The sequence below is a fragment of the Myotis myotis genome, unplaced genomic scaffold (genome assembly GCF_014108235.1).
Source record: "Myotis myotis isolate mMyoMyo1 unplaced genomic scaffold, mMyoMyo1.p scaffold_m19_p_20, whole genome shotgun sequence".
Classification (NCBI taxonomy): domain Eukaryota; kingdom Metazoa; phylum Chordata; class Mammalia; order Chiroptera; family Vespertilionidae; genus Myotis; species Myotis myotis.
The window spans coordinates 3637550-3651408 of NW_023416325.1; the positions used below are offsets into that span (position 1 = coordinate 3637550).

At 57.9% G+C, this 13859-nt stretch overlaps 1 protein-coding gene across 1 annotated transcript; it reads right to left on the reverse strand.

Annotated features, from left to right (window-relative positions):
• Positions 1-5681: 5681 nt before the first annotated feature.
• Positions 5682-12799, reverse strand: LOC118678638 (beta-crystallin B2). The gene is made up of 5 exons (XM_036354461.1): positions 12746-12799; positions 10260-10378; positions 8921-9053; positions 7647-7789; positions 5682-5850 (listed from the first exon to the last, which is right to left on the reverse strand). Exons 1-5 carry the CDS (start codon positions 12797-12799, stop codon positions 5682-5684), a joined length of 618 nt encoding a protein of 205 aa, XP_036210354.1.
• Positions 12800-13859: the final 1060 nt, after the last annotated feature.

The following is a 13859-nucleotide window of genomic DNA, read 5'->3' on the forward strand; positions in this document are numbered from 1 at the left end:
CAATGTGCTGTGTGACCTGCAGAAAGTGTCTCCACCTCTCTGAGCCTCAGTCCCCGCACCCGGCCCCGAAAGACCTCGCAGGGGCGAGGAAACGGCAGTGAGGCGAGAAAAATGCATCTTTGCCGCGTGTCTACTAAATGTCACCACCGCCTTCGTCACAACGCCCTGCTCTACCCACGGGGAAGGGACTTGTCCAGAGGCACAGCCTGGGAGAGGCGGGGACACGGCTCCATCCACACCTTCTCTGCACCCCCATCCAACACTTGCCTCACAGGCCCTACACGGTAAGCACTGCTACTTCCCGTTTTTATGGGTGAGAAAGCCAGGGCTCCTGGGGGAACGTGCTTGCTTCCCAGCCCTTAAGTTAGAGGCTGAGATGCGAACCCGTCAGCACTCGAGGAAGTGAGAGAAAGGAAGGGGCAGCGTTAGTGTCCACCCGTGGGACCCGGGCTTCTAACCCATGTTAGGTCCCCCCAGTGAGCCACTCCGCACCAATTCAGAGGAACGATCTACACCAGTGATGGGGAACCTTTGGAGCTCGGCCTGTCAGCATTGTGAAAAACCCTAACGTAACTCTGGTGCCGTGTCACATAGAGAAATGTTTTGATCTTTGCAACCACAGCAAAACAAAGACTTATATTTTTGATATTTACTTTATATATTTCAATGCTATTTAACAAAGAAAAATCAACCCAAAAAATGAGTTCGCGTGTCACCTCTGACACGCGTGTCATAGGTTCGCCGTCACTGAATTCTAAACCCACTACGTGTGATCACATGAGCAAGTCTTGGGGCATAATGTTGAGAGGAAGGAACCAGTTACTAAACGATGCGTAGGGTTTCCTGTTTAGGAAAAGTGTAGAAATAGTACCACAGCCCAAACCGGTGTGGCTCAGTGGATAGAGCGTCGGCCTGCGGACTGAAAGGTCCCAGGTTCGATTCCGGTCAAGGGCAGGTACCTTGGTTGCAGGCACATCCCCAGTAGGGGGTGTGCAGGAGGCGGCTGATCGATGTTTCTCTCTCATCGATGTTTCTAACTCTCTATCCCTCTCCCTTCCTCTCTGTAAAAAATCAATAAAATATATTAAAAAAATAAAAAGAAACGTAACTCTTGCAAAAAATACTATATATTGTTTATGGATATTCACAAATGTCTTGAAATTTAAAAAAAAAAAAGATACACGTGGCACCCGAGGCAAGGGAAGAAAAGGGAATGGTTTTGGGGCCAGGGGTACACAGCCCTGTATCTGTAACCTTTTATTTCTCATAAAAGGAATGTCTGAAGCAAGAAATGAACTGTTATAGGGAAAAAAAATCACAGGCCCAAAATGGCGTCACTTGTGCCAAAAGCCCACGATACCAAGCCTGGATCTAACTCCTGATCTGAGAGCAGCCGCTGCGGCTCTGGGACAGAATCTTCATCAACCAGTCTGGAATTTTCTGGCCCACACCAATGAGGTCATCTGTCCCGTGACCCTCCCCTCCCTCTACCCTGGAAAGAAGAGGCAATCCACAGGATACAAACCCTTCCCCTTCTCCCCCCCCCTCCCCCCCCAAAAGGTGTACCAGCCCCAATAATCTTTCCTTTTCTTCCGTTAATAGCTCCCTGCTCCCACTCTCCTCCCTATACCAGTAAAACCTTTCTGCTTTGCTCGGCCCCTCGGGGCGCCCTTCGAGTTGCTGGTGGGGACGCTGCCAGATTCATGAATCGCTTTTTATTTTTATTTTTTTATGAATCACTGTTAAAGCCGGTGAGATCTTCAGCTCTCCTCGGCCTCCTGTGGTGGTGTAACGGAGCGAGTGTGCTTGGAAACGTGAATGAAAAGGGGGTGATGTGAGAAACCGGACACGCTCGGGGTGGGAGCACAGGGCAGGCCCGACAGCTCGGTGACCCAGGGTAACCCCACGGGAGGGTCTGAGCTCAGATCCCACCCTGGACAGGCGGCCGCGTCGCAGGCCACAGCTTCCCCAGCAAAGGCCTCTTCAGCAGAAGTGAGCCCTGCCCGCCGTCCTTACGCCCCAGACAGCCTCCCTTCGGACTGTCCGAGTGGTCTCCTTCTCTCGCCCCCTCAAAGGCTCCCCACAGGCAGGAGACCGCAGACCGCCCCCCCCACCCCCCCACCGCCCCCCCGCCATCAGTACCTTGTTCCCCGACCACCTCTGTGCGCTGTAACGTTCGTTACTAACCACACTGCCCCCATCGCCGTGAGAGAGACGTGTTTCTCCACTTGGCTTTTCACCCAGTCCCGCAGATCTCCCCACGCTGCCTGCTCCCGCCTCCTTCACCTACCACCCACGCTCTCGCACACCTTCCTCACGTCTTCTCCCTGAACCTATAAAATAAGCCGCAAGCCTGCCATTCCCCAGGAAGCGTGAGATCTCGCTCCCGGCATCTGTCACCAGTTTGGCTCAGATAAGCTCATGAAAACCTGCCACAGGTTTGGCCGTTTCTCATGTTGACAAAAGGTATACAAACGGGATCCTGGGGAGCACTGTAAGTGGGGGCCAGGCCCCCAGGGTCCCCCCTCCTGTAAGGACGGTGCACCAAGAAACCCTGCCCCATCCCTTAGCATACCCACACCCCAACAGTCACTGGGTCACAGAAAACAGCTCAGGCTCTTCCCCCAAACCCCCGCCCAGGCCCAGGCAGGACTCAGAGGGAGTCCTCCAGTGCCCACTGGACTGGCCCATGTCTCTTCCTGGCTCAAAACCCTCCTGGGGCAGCCCAGTGCCCTCAGAATCAAGGCCCAGCTCCTCTCTGTTGTCAGCACTCACCTTCACCCCCTGGGCTCTGCTGCCTGCACCCCGCACCATCCTTCCTCCACCCGCAGAGGCCAAGGCCGTGCTCACACCTGCAGACGTTTCCCCGCAGCTGATGGAGTTTTCTCAGCTAATTTTGCACACGTGGCCCCTTGTTCTGGAAAGCCCTTCCCCCGCAGCCTGCTACCCTGATGCCCGAAGCCAAATCCTTGGCCACGGTGCGCAAAAGCTCCTGGGAAAAGTCTGAGGGGCCAGCCAGCCCTGCCAACAGGTGGGAGACGGCTGCTTTCCCTCCCCCTCATCCCTCCCTGGGGTCATGGTCTTGCATTTGCTTGTTGACAACTTGCACGTCACATGGAGGGTAAAACTCAGCTGCTGAAAACCGATCAAGGCCCTCAAACGGTTTAACAAAAGGACAAAATGGCACTGTCCCCACTTAGCCCACAGGGTCCCTCTGGCTGAGCAATGGGGTTCCACCTGCCCCATCCTCCTCCTTCTCCCCCAGCCACGGCTTCCAGAGCAAAAGAGCGCGGGCAAGCAGCAAACGCACCCCAAATTCCTCCCACTGTCTCTTCCTTGAACAAAAGGAACCAAGGCTGGGCTGCACGTGTGTGTGTGTGTGTGTGTGTGTGTGTGTACCCACCCAAGGGTACAGAGAGAAACAAAACCTAAAATTCTTTTCCTACTGGTGACTCCATATCCATTTTTAATAAGTTGCTATATATACATCTCATATGTAGATAATATATGTACATATTAAATACATATCTGTGCATGTGTGTTTCAGGCACCCAAAGCTCACTGTTTGCCTCCGACCTCAGTTTCCCCTTTTGTGAGAGGAGAGACGGGGGTGCTTCAGCCCTGACAGTTCATCTGAGTGCATCCCGGAGGCGGAGGGTTAGAGACCCAGGCCCGCCCTGTCCAGCTTGTCCTCCTTCCTCCCCTCCCCTCCGCAGCCCTGCCTGCAGCCCCGCCATTGGTGACGCCCCACCCCCCTCCCACTGTCCTCTTTAGACATGAACTTACCCCCGGGATGGGGATCCCTAACCCCTAGAGCAGCGATTCTCAGCGGGCTGATTTCCCACCCGGGGAGACCGGGCTGCCTTTGGAAGCAAGGCTGGTGGAAACAACGTGGGGCGAGAGTGACACCTAGTGGACAGGGGCGGGGATGCCGCGCAAATTCTCGCGGTGCACAGCGCAGCCCAGGACCTGCCAGGGGAGCTGAGGGTAGGAAGCCGGCCCTGGAGTGAAGGCGGATAGATGCTCTACCAGCGGTTCTCAACCTTCCTAACGCCGCGACCCTTCCTAACAGTTCCTCATGTTGTGGTGACCCCCAACCATAAAATTATTTTCGTTGCTACTTCATAACTGTCATGTTGCTACTGTTATGAATCGTCATGTAAATATCTGATATGCAGGATGTATTTTCATTGTTACAAATTGAACATAATTAAAGCATAGTGATTAATCACAAAAACAATATGTAATTATATATGTGTGTTCCGATGGTCTTAGGCGACCCCTGTGAAAAGGGTCGCGACCCACAGGTTGAGAACCGCTTCTCTAGACTGAGGCGGCTGGAGCACCCCGGTGGCCCCGAGAAGGGAGGGAGCATGAAAAGTTTAAAAGAGAGGAACCGGCCCGGCTGGTGTGGCTCAGTGGTTGAGTGTGGACTCATGAACCAGGAGGGCACTGTGCAATTCCCTGTCCAGTTGCGCTGAATCCCCAGTAGGGGGCGTGCAGAAGGGAGCCAAAATGATGCTCTCTCATCACTGATGTTTCCTTCCTCTCTCTGAAATCAATTAAAATATGTATTTTAAAAAATAGAAAAAGAGATGAACTATGTTCCACAGCATTGAGGTTCACATGAGAATGTGGCAGCGGGGCTGGTTAAGGCGCAGGGCGAAGAAGTTAGAATGGACATCTCGCCCTGGGACAGGCTCCGGAGTCTGTGCCCTGGGGGGCGCCCTGGGGGTGGTGCCCCATGGGAGGGGGAGGAAGCGTCGCTGCGGGGCGAGCAGTGAGCTGGTTTCAAAAGACGGAGAGGTCCGCACAGCGACCAGGTCCAGTTTGGACAGCAGACGTTCCCTTCCCGTTACCGGGGCTCCTGGAGCACGCGAGGTCACTGGAGAAGGAGGGGGTGGGGGTGGCGTCTCCGAGAGAGGAGGGGGGCTCACGCATGCGCGCAGCTAGGGAGCCTGTGCGTGCACTGGGAAGAGGGGGGGGCGCGAGCAGACCCCGCCCCTGCCCTCAGCAAGTGTGCAGTTGTGATGGGAAGGGTGGGGGGGCAAACAAGTTGTGAGCCATCGCAATACGTGTGCAAAGAAGGCGAGGGGTTCGTGGGGAGAGCTGATGAGGAGACGAACCATATGAAGGTGGACGGGTCAGTGGAAATAATGATGCATAAAAAGTGCCTGCTCCTTGTCTGAAAGAAGAACTGTTGAATGAGCTAAAATGGTTAAAATAATTACTATGGAGGGGCATCCGCCACATGCCCCAGGGGGCAACCACATTAAGAGGGAGCCCAGGTGACCAGCCAAGCCAGCCACTAGGGGCAAAGGTGCTGTAAGTCAGGCAAGGAACAGGCTCAGAGAGGTTGGGCTCTGGGCCCAAGGTCACACAGCCAAGTAGCTGCAGGGCGTAAGACTCAATGAGGGCTCTGTTGTCCTACCCTTTGCCCAGTTTCTGCTTCTCTCTCTCTCTCTCTCTCTCTCTCTCTCTCTCTCTCTCTCTCTCTCTCTCTTACACACACACACACACACACACACACACACAGCACCCTAGTCCCACTGGGCATAAAAGATACTGCAGCGGACCAGTTGCAAGTCACACTTTATTCATTCACCAAGAGGCCTGGGGAAGGGGTGGGGGGTGGTCCTGGGCAGCAGACCAGGCCCCTGGGAAGGAGGAAATGGGGGGCATTAGTTGGAGGGGTGGAAGGCGCCCCGCTGGTGCCACTGCATGTCACGGATGCGGCGCACAGACTGCACCTGGGGGTGGGGAGCCCCGAAGTCACTGCTGTCCTTGTAATCGCCCTTCTCCAGCAGGTACTGCAGCCCGCGGTAGCCAGGGTACTGGTAGCCGACCCACCTGCAGGTCCGGAGGCGGGAGGGAACATGGAGACAGGAGGAGAAACAGATGAAGGGGGGCGGGGGGAGAGAGAGAGAGAGCGAGAGAGAGCGAGCTGTCCACATAGAAACGGTGGACTTGATCGCTTGTGCTGATCTCTCCATCTCCTGAAGACTGAGCCTCCCAGTTTCACCCTGTAGCACCCAGCCTCTGCTTTCTTCCTTCTCCTGATGGGGAGCTCACTACCTCAGGAAGCACCTTTTGCCTGAAGGCCTAAGACTGGGGTCAGTGGAAGGAGTGATCTTGAGTTCACTGATGATTAGAACAAGACAGGCCCCTTACCCCAACCCCAACCCCAAGCCCAGCGGCAAGGCCACAAGAGGAACCGGGCAGGGCTGCAGAGGCCCATCTGAAGCTGCCACCATGGAGGGGGCGACTCGCTCTTTCCAGGACCTGATAGAGTCCGTCTTCTCCCCAGAAAACGTCACACAGCCTGGCCCACAGGGACCCGCCTGGCCAGCCCCACGGACACCTCAGCTCTGCTCCTCAGTCTCCCATCCCCACGCGCCTGCACCCCTGCCGCTCTGGCCTCTGCAGAGTCCCTCCTGCTCACCAGGGGTCCCTCTGGACCCTGCAATTCCTGCTCTTTTTTGAGATCTCAGCTCACGGGTCCCTTCCTCAGGGAAGGAGCCCAGATGTGTGTGATTCTTAAATCACATACAGTTGTCCCCGACTAGACTGTCAGCTCCGCAAGGAGAAGCCAGGCCGCTCACACAGGGCCTGGCACATGGTGGCACTCGGCGAATGGAACCAGTGGATGAATCAACAGTGAGTGAAGGGGCCATGAACACAGCACTATCCACGCTCTTTCAGGAGCCTGACAGACCCCAGAAGGCCAGTCGGGGATGGTAAACTACCCCCTTTGGGCGAACAAAGTCTTGATTTATAGCATGTTCCCAGTTCCCCTGGTGTAAATGCTCCCACGATGGCCGATTGCAAACTGCCAATGATTCAACCACCAGCTTATGAAAATTCTGAAAAATTAACAGTCGGCTCTTGCAAGCTGGTACAAGCTGGCCGCAGCACGCCACTGCCCGAGCCCACCGTGGGCCCCTCTGACATCGAAAAGTCTCCCAGCGAGAACCCCCCCAGTGCTGGTGACCAAGCTTCACGTGCCAAAGAGGGTTAACATGGCGGGAAACGACAACTCCTTTCACCCAACTCAGGAGTTCATGCATGGTCAGGCCAGCAGGGTCTGCCTGGCCGGGTAGTCCAGTGGTTAGAGCGTTGTCCCAATACGCCAAGGTGAGGGTCGGCTCCCCGGTGAGGGCACATACAAGAATCAACCAATGAACGCATCAATAAGCGCAACAACACATCGCTGTTTCTCTTTCTCCCTCCCTCTTCCTTTCTTTTTCTCTAAAATCAATTGGGAAGAAGAAAAAAGGGCCAGCGTGGGATGGGCTCCCTGCCTCACAGCTCAGTAGGACCACTCAGCTCATTCCCAGGCTCCTGCTACCACCCCTGTCTCTGTCCCCCCCTCCCCCTGGCCAGGCCTCCCCACTAACAGGAACCTTGGGCTGAGGCTAAGGCCAAGGTCTCCCGCCTCCGAAGGTAAGGTGTTGCCCAGAAGGCAGGTCTGGGTGGGACTGCAGGGCTGAAAGCCACCACACGTGGCCGATGCATCCACGCCCAGCTTCCGATGCGAGGACCGAGGGGGGAGTGAGCAGGCTCCCCAGCGCTCAGGGCGGGGCAGGACTTGGGACCCAGGGTCCCGGCTCCTGGCGAGGGGCGAGCCGGGCGTGGTTGGTACTCACGTGCCGCTCTGCACCCGCACGGAGGACACCTTCTCCTGGTAGCCGTGGGCATGGAAGCTGGGCACGTCGTCGTCGAGGATCTCCATCTTCTTCCCCGTGAAGTTGGGGTTCTCGTAGAGGATGATCTTGGGCTCCTGGCTGTCCTGCTGACGGGGAGCGGGGGGTCAGTGCAGGGCAGGGGCCGGAGTGAGCCTTCCCACCATCCTCACGCCCTGCTGACCCCAGCTACACCATGGCCTCGGCCAGGACCCCACCACCCGAGTGTCTGTGACAATTGCCAAGGAACAGCGGCTGTTTGTTGAGATCCTATTGTCATGTAACGGACACTCCAGAGTCTACACTTCGGGGAATATTTGATTCTGAAATGTCACTTTCCCTCCCACAGCTTCAACTCCCTGTTTAAAATAAATGCCAGCCAGGAGCTACACACACACACACACACACACACACACACACACACGGCCCTGTGGTGCCTCTAGGTGACATGACATATTTGGCTTTCCTTCATCTCCACGTCTCTTCCCGTCCTCCTGCTCCTTTAATCCTTAAAACCACGTGTGCCATTCGGCCGATGAGGAAACTGAGGCTCAGACAGGCCAAGTGACTTGCCCAAGGTCACACCGCTGCCAGTGCCAGAGCCACGTAGGAACCCAGGTGTGCAGAAGGCTGAGGCCAATGTTCTCCAGCCTGCTGTCAGGCTTTGGGGAGAGCTGGACAGGGCTGGGAAGGCTGGGAAGGCTGGGGAGTGAGGCTGAGCCCTGCTGGGCTCTGTGTCCACCCCCAGTTCAAACACTAGGAAGAATCAGGGCCAGAGAAAGGCCCACAGGCCACACGGGCTTGAGCTAAGAATGAGAGCTGAGCCGCTCTCCACCACAACCCACCCCGAAGTCCCGCCTGTCTTTACAGTGGCTACAGGTGCCTGAGCGACTGCTCTGCGGCAAGAGTTACACATCCCTGGAAAGGCCGTCCACACAGAACAGAACGTGAGCAGCGCCCCGGGCCACTTGAAGTCTTGTGAACGGAGCTCCGTGGGGTTAGTGCAGCTCTCAGACTAAGCATGATGGAATCTCAGGACAGTAGGCGAATATCCCCATTTTACAGAGGAGAAAACTGAGGCTCGGGGAGGGGGAAGTGACTTTTTTAGGGCCACACAGCCAGGACGTCCCCTGCCAATCAGAAGGGGCACACTGCTGGAGGTGAAGGCTTCTATCTGGTCCCTAGACCCCTAACCCCAAGGCGATAAAGAGGAAGAAGGATGAAGGGCAGGGGCTCACCACTTTGATGGGCCTCAGGGAGCTGAGGGAGTCCGTCCTCCGACTGCTGGTCCACGAGTCCCAGCGGGGGTACTCCCCCTTCTCAAACACGAACTGCTCGCCCTTGCAGTTGGCTTGTTCGTAGCCCACCCAGCTGCAGTGGAGAGGGAGAGGGGGAGAAGGAGAGGGAGAAGGAGAGGGAGGGGGAGGGAGAGGGAGAGGGGGAGGGAGAGGGAGGGGGAGAGGGAGAGGAAGAGGGAGAGGGAGGGAGAGGGGGAGGGAGGGGGGGAGAGGGAGAAGGAGGGGGAGAGGGAAAGGGGGAGGGAAAGGGAGAGGAAGAGGGAGAGAGAGAGGGAGGGGGAGGGAGGGAGGGGGAGGGAGAGAGGGAGGGGGAGGGGGAGAGGGAGGGGGAGGGGGAGAGGGAGGGGGAGAGGGAGAGAGGGAGAGAGAGAAGCTCACAGCTGCTCAGCTCATCAAGGAATAATAGCCCTGCCCAAGTCCAAGTACAGCCAATCCAAGAGCACAATCACCTCAGTTATCCAGAACCCAGCGCTACGCTGACGTCAACCATCTGGAAACCAAGCAGGAAATAAGCCAGACGGCCTGGCAGCAAATACAGACCTACAGGCCCATGCACGGGGGCCCAGGGCATCATGCTGGGACGAACAGCCAGTCCTGATGGTGGCATTTGCCCATTTCCCTGGTGTAAATGCTCCCACCATGGCGGACGCGCGCTTCCCAATGCCGCACGCTGACGGTGTCGGTGAGCTCTCGACAACTGCTTCCTAAGGACCCGCTGCCGAGAGCAACATGGCCGGACGGAGCACATCCTCTTCTAAAAGCAGCAAGAAACAGGCGCACCCCTCCCTTTAACCACTGAGATGATCACTCTGAACAGCCACCAGGACTCCAGGCTGCAGGGTTCACCCTGGCAACGAACCGCCTCCCCATGCCAGGCATTTCCAAGCGGTATCTCCTTTACCCCACTCTCCTCTTTCCTCTATTAGTCACGTGTCCCCGGAAGGCAATCCTTGAGAGGACATTCCCGAGCCAGAGACGGGCAGTTCTCAAAAGGCCCCGACCGTGACTGTGGCCCACTCCCTGCCTCGAGGTCAGACTCTTCCCGTGAGCCCTGCCCCTTCGTCCTCAGAAGGACATGGCCATCCTCATCTTACAGAGGGGGAAACTGAGGCTCCGAGAGGGAAGCCGCCCAGTCCAGAAGTGGTGGAGGCAGGATCTGAACCCAGCTCTCTCTGACTCCAAAGCGCACATCCTCCCACTAGGCTGCCGGGCCCCAGATCCTGGTCCCCCAATTGCCCCAGCCTGTCACCCGGAGCGGGACAGCCTCCCCGGTACCTACGGTCCAGCCTGCACCAGCACGGAGCCGGCCTTGTCCACACCCGTCTCCTTCAGGTTGGGGCAGGGCCCGCTGAACTCCTGCGAGCGGCCCTGGAAGTTCTCCTGCTCGAAGATGATGATCTGTAACAGCAGGACAAAGTCAGTCCCCGTCGCCACGGAGAAGAGGGAGAGCAGGGCGGTGGGTGGGGAGGGGACTCAGGAGCCTCGAAGGAGGCTGCAGGCTTCCTCCCTGGGGTCCCAGCCAGCCGGTCTGCATTTCCAGTGAGCTCCCAGGCGGGTCTGCAGGGCACGGTAGGCGCAGCAAGATGCTCAGCCACGGGTGGAGTTTCCCCTGCTCCTGGGGGAGCTGGCCTCGGACCCCCGCCATCCACACCCTCAGCCCCGCATCACCAGGAACCACAGGTACCTGGCCCTTGCTTGACGCCTCAGAGCTTCGCAGCTCTCCCTCGGGCCTCCCCCCAGCACTTCCCTTCCCTTGCCCCACCCCGTCCTCTCACCAGCCCAAGGCCTCAGAGCCACGTGCTAAGGGGAGGCCAGCTGCCACCTTTTATGATTCCAGAGAACATCTGGGGCCCGAGGAAGGGGGGGAACAGGGGGCAGGGGTTTTCCGGCCACTTCACCAGGGGCTGCCTCTGGATGAAGAAGGGGGCTCAGGGAAGCGGCCTTCCAGGAGGGCAGCCGTGCAACCTGCCCAGTCAGCAGAGGCTGGGTAAACGTGCCCCTCTCTCCCAGGCCGGGGATTAGCCACAGAAAGCCAGGGAAGGCAGGCCTGCCAGGGCTCAGAGACAAATTCCAGGGCTCCATTCCACCTTTGCGGTCACTGACTCGATGACAGATGGTCAGGAGACGCGGGCATCGGTGCCACCTCTCCCGCATCCAGCTGTGCACCCCTAGGAAGCAGCTTGACTGCTCCGAGCCCCAGTCTGCCCATCTGGGAAATGGGGGATCGCTCCTATTTCGCAGGGTCACCAAGAAGAGTCCAGAGCATGGCAGTGAGGGGCTGGGGGACAAGGGCTGGCGGGGTGGAGAGAGCGAGGAGTGGCAGCCTTTCCGCTCATTCGAAAGGCCCCAGAGGGCCCAGGAGCTATTGGCGTTGTGGTTCTTTATCGACAAATGGACGCTAAAGTTTTTACACGTTTCTCACCCTTTACACCTGCGCTGTCCATTAGCTACAAGGAAGACGTGTTATCGGCATAGAATACACATCAGGTTTGTAAGCTTTAGTATGAAGACAATCATGGAACGCAGCTCCCTCATAATGTGCCTATTGACTTCACATTAGACTGTATTGGGTTTAATAAAATATGGCGTGAAGGTTCATCTCATCTGTCTCTTTGCACTTTTTGAACGTGGCTACTCGGAAGCCGCTGATGACGTCTATGGGGCTCTGGTTTTATGTCGATTGGACGGAGCTGCTCTAAGTCACGTGACGCCGGCCTTTCTGCTGTTCCTCAAAGCCACCCAGCTCGCTCCGACCCCTGGGCCTTTGCACCTGCCATGCCCTCTGCCTGGAATGCTCTCCCCCTGCCCCGCTCCCCGGTTTTCATGTGGCTGCTCCCTGCCTTGACCTGGGTCTTGGTTCGAATGCCACCTCCTCGGAGACGCCCTCTCTGAGCACCTTAGCTGTCACACCATGCCTCCTGCACCCCGACTGTCAGGAACCCGCATTCTATGCTTCTTTGCAACACTTCTCACTCCTTGAAGTCATATAGTTACTGGTCTGTTTACTGACCATCTTTCCTCTAGAAAGTAAGCCCCTCAAGGGACAGAATGGGGTGACAGAGGGCAGTTCCGGGGTGGACGCCCTGCCCAGGCCCCAGTGCAGAGGGAAACAGAGCAGCCTGGCGGACAGTTGAAGCAGAGGTTTGGGGCAGGTTTGGGGTGTGATGAGCTTACATTGGGATAAGGACGTGGAGGGTGAGAAAGCAAAGGAGACACTACCGGTAGCTGGCATCGGTGGACACCGCAGCCAGGTGTGAGGCTGAGTCTGTGCTTTGCCTCTTCACCATCACCCTGTGTCGTGAATTCAATTCTCTTTATGTTATGAATGGGGGAACCGAGGCTCAGAGAGGCCGAGAGGCCGGCCAGGGTCACACAGCAGTGGGAGCCACGACTCAAACCCCATCTCCCCTTCACAAGGCCTTTCTTAGCTGGGACGAGGGTCCACCTGGCCCTAGGGGCCCCCATGGACAATAGTGTGGGGGTGCGGGGTGGTAAGGCAAAGAAGCTTAAGTCTCCAAAGCCAGAAGCTGGTGCTGGGATTCTGACCTGCCCGTCGTGGGCCAGGGAGGAGCCTTTACAATCAGCGCCCCCCGCCCCCTCGCGCCCCATGGAAGTGGGGAGACTGAGGCACAGGCAGGGGCAGAGGCAGAGAGAGGGAGGCCCGGGGAGGCAGATGCGAACCCCACTCTACAGAAGGGAAACTGAGTCTGGTAGAGGAGATCTGTCAGGCCCCCCTGCACCCCCCTGCACCCACGTGGCACCTACCTTGGGGTTGAGGGGCTGTGGCTTGCCCGCTTGGGTCTGGTGGTCCGAGGCCATGGTGGGCTGTCCCGTGCAAGAATGACCTGGAGGACATGGGGGGCAGGGACAGCAGTGAGGACCCTGCTGGGCCCTCGGCTTTCTCACCTGGGGGACCTCGGGCCCCAGCACTGCAGGCCTTGCCTTTATCTGCCTGGTCTCAGGCTGCCCTAGAGCTGAGGCTTAGAGCGCCACAGCCTTTGCCCAGGTCACCTTGGCAGGAAGTAGTGGCATCTGGGATCGAACCCAGGCCTCCCAGTCTCCATCCGGGATGAGCACGTGAGGAAAAGGCCAGGAGGGCGAGAGAGGCATTCTTACCAGCGATACCAGCCCCGAGCGCGCCTGTGAGGTCAGGCCGGCGGGAGTGGCCTTTATACCTCCCCCCGGAGTGCCCATGCCAAGACTGCGGCCCCCGGGAAAGCAGGGCGAGAATGGGGGACTAAGCCCGCACCAAAGGCCAGGTCAGCAAATGCCCACAGACATTGTGTCTGCACAATAATGTCATTAGCTTTCAGATCTGGCCAGGCCAGGGGGGGCGGTCAGGCGGCCGGACAAGGAGATGCGCGCTCTGCATGCATCAGCTGTCTGGCTGCCAGGGCTGGGGGCACGCTGGGTTCACAGCTGTGGGCCGAGGAGCCCTGGGGGAAGGCAGACAGAGGCAAAACTCAGTGGCCCTGGATAAAAAACTCAAGTTCAAGAAGGTGGTTTGGCAGAATCCAGCTTCATCCATCCAACACCCACTCACCAGCCATCTGTGTGGTGCTGTGCTCTGTTCTCGAAGGTGGCGGCAGCCTGGACCACCCGGAGGGCTCAGGGGAAGAGAAGTCCTCTGGGTCCGGAGAAACCAGCCTGGGAGCCAGGTTGGGAAGACAGTTCCAGCGGGGACAGGGCCTGGTGGCGCAGGCCGAGGGGAGCGAGCTTCATGCTGAAGGCCGCTGGCTGTCCCAGCACCTGCTGTGCTTAGGGGAGGTGCTCCCAGGCCCCCAGGCCCCTGAGGTTCGGAGAAACCCTGCTGCCCGCCCCGCCACGGCCTCTCCACGGCCTTCACGCTCCTTCCTTGCGGCCCCTCTGTGCCTTGACG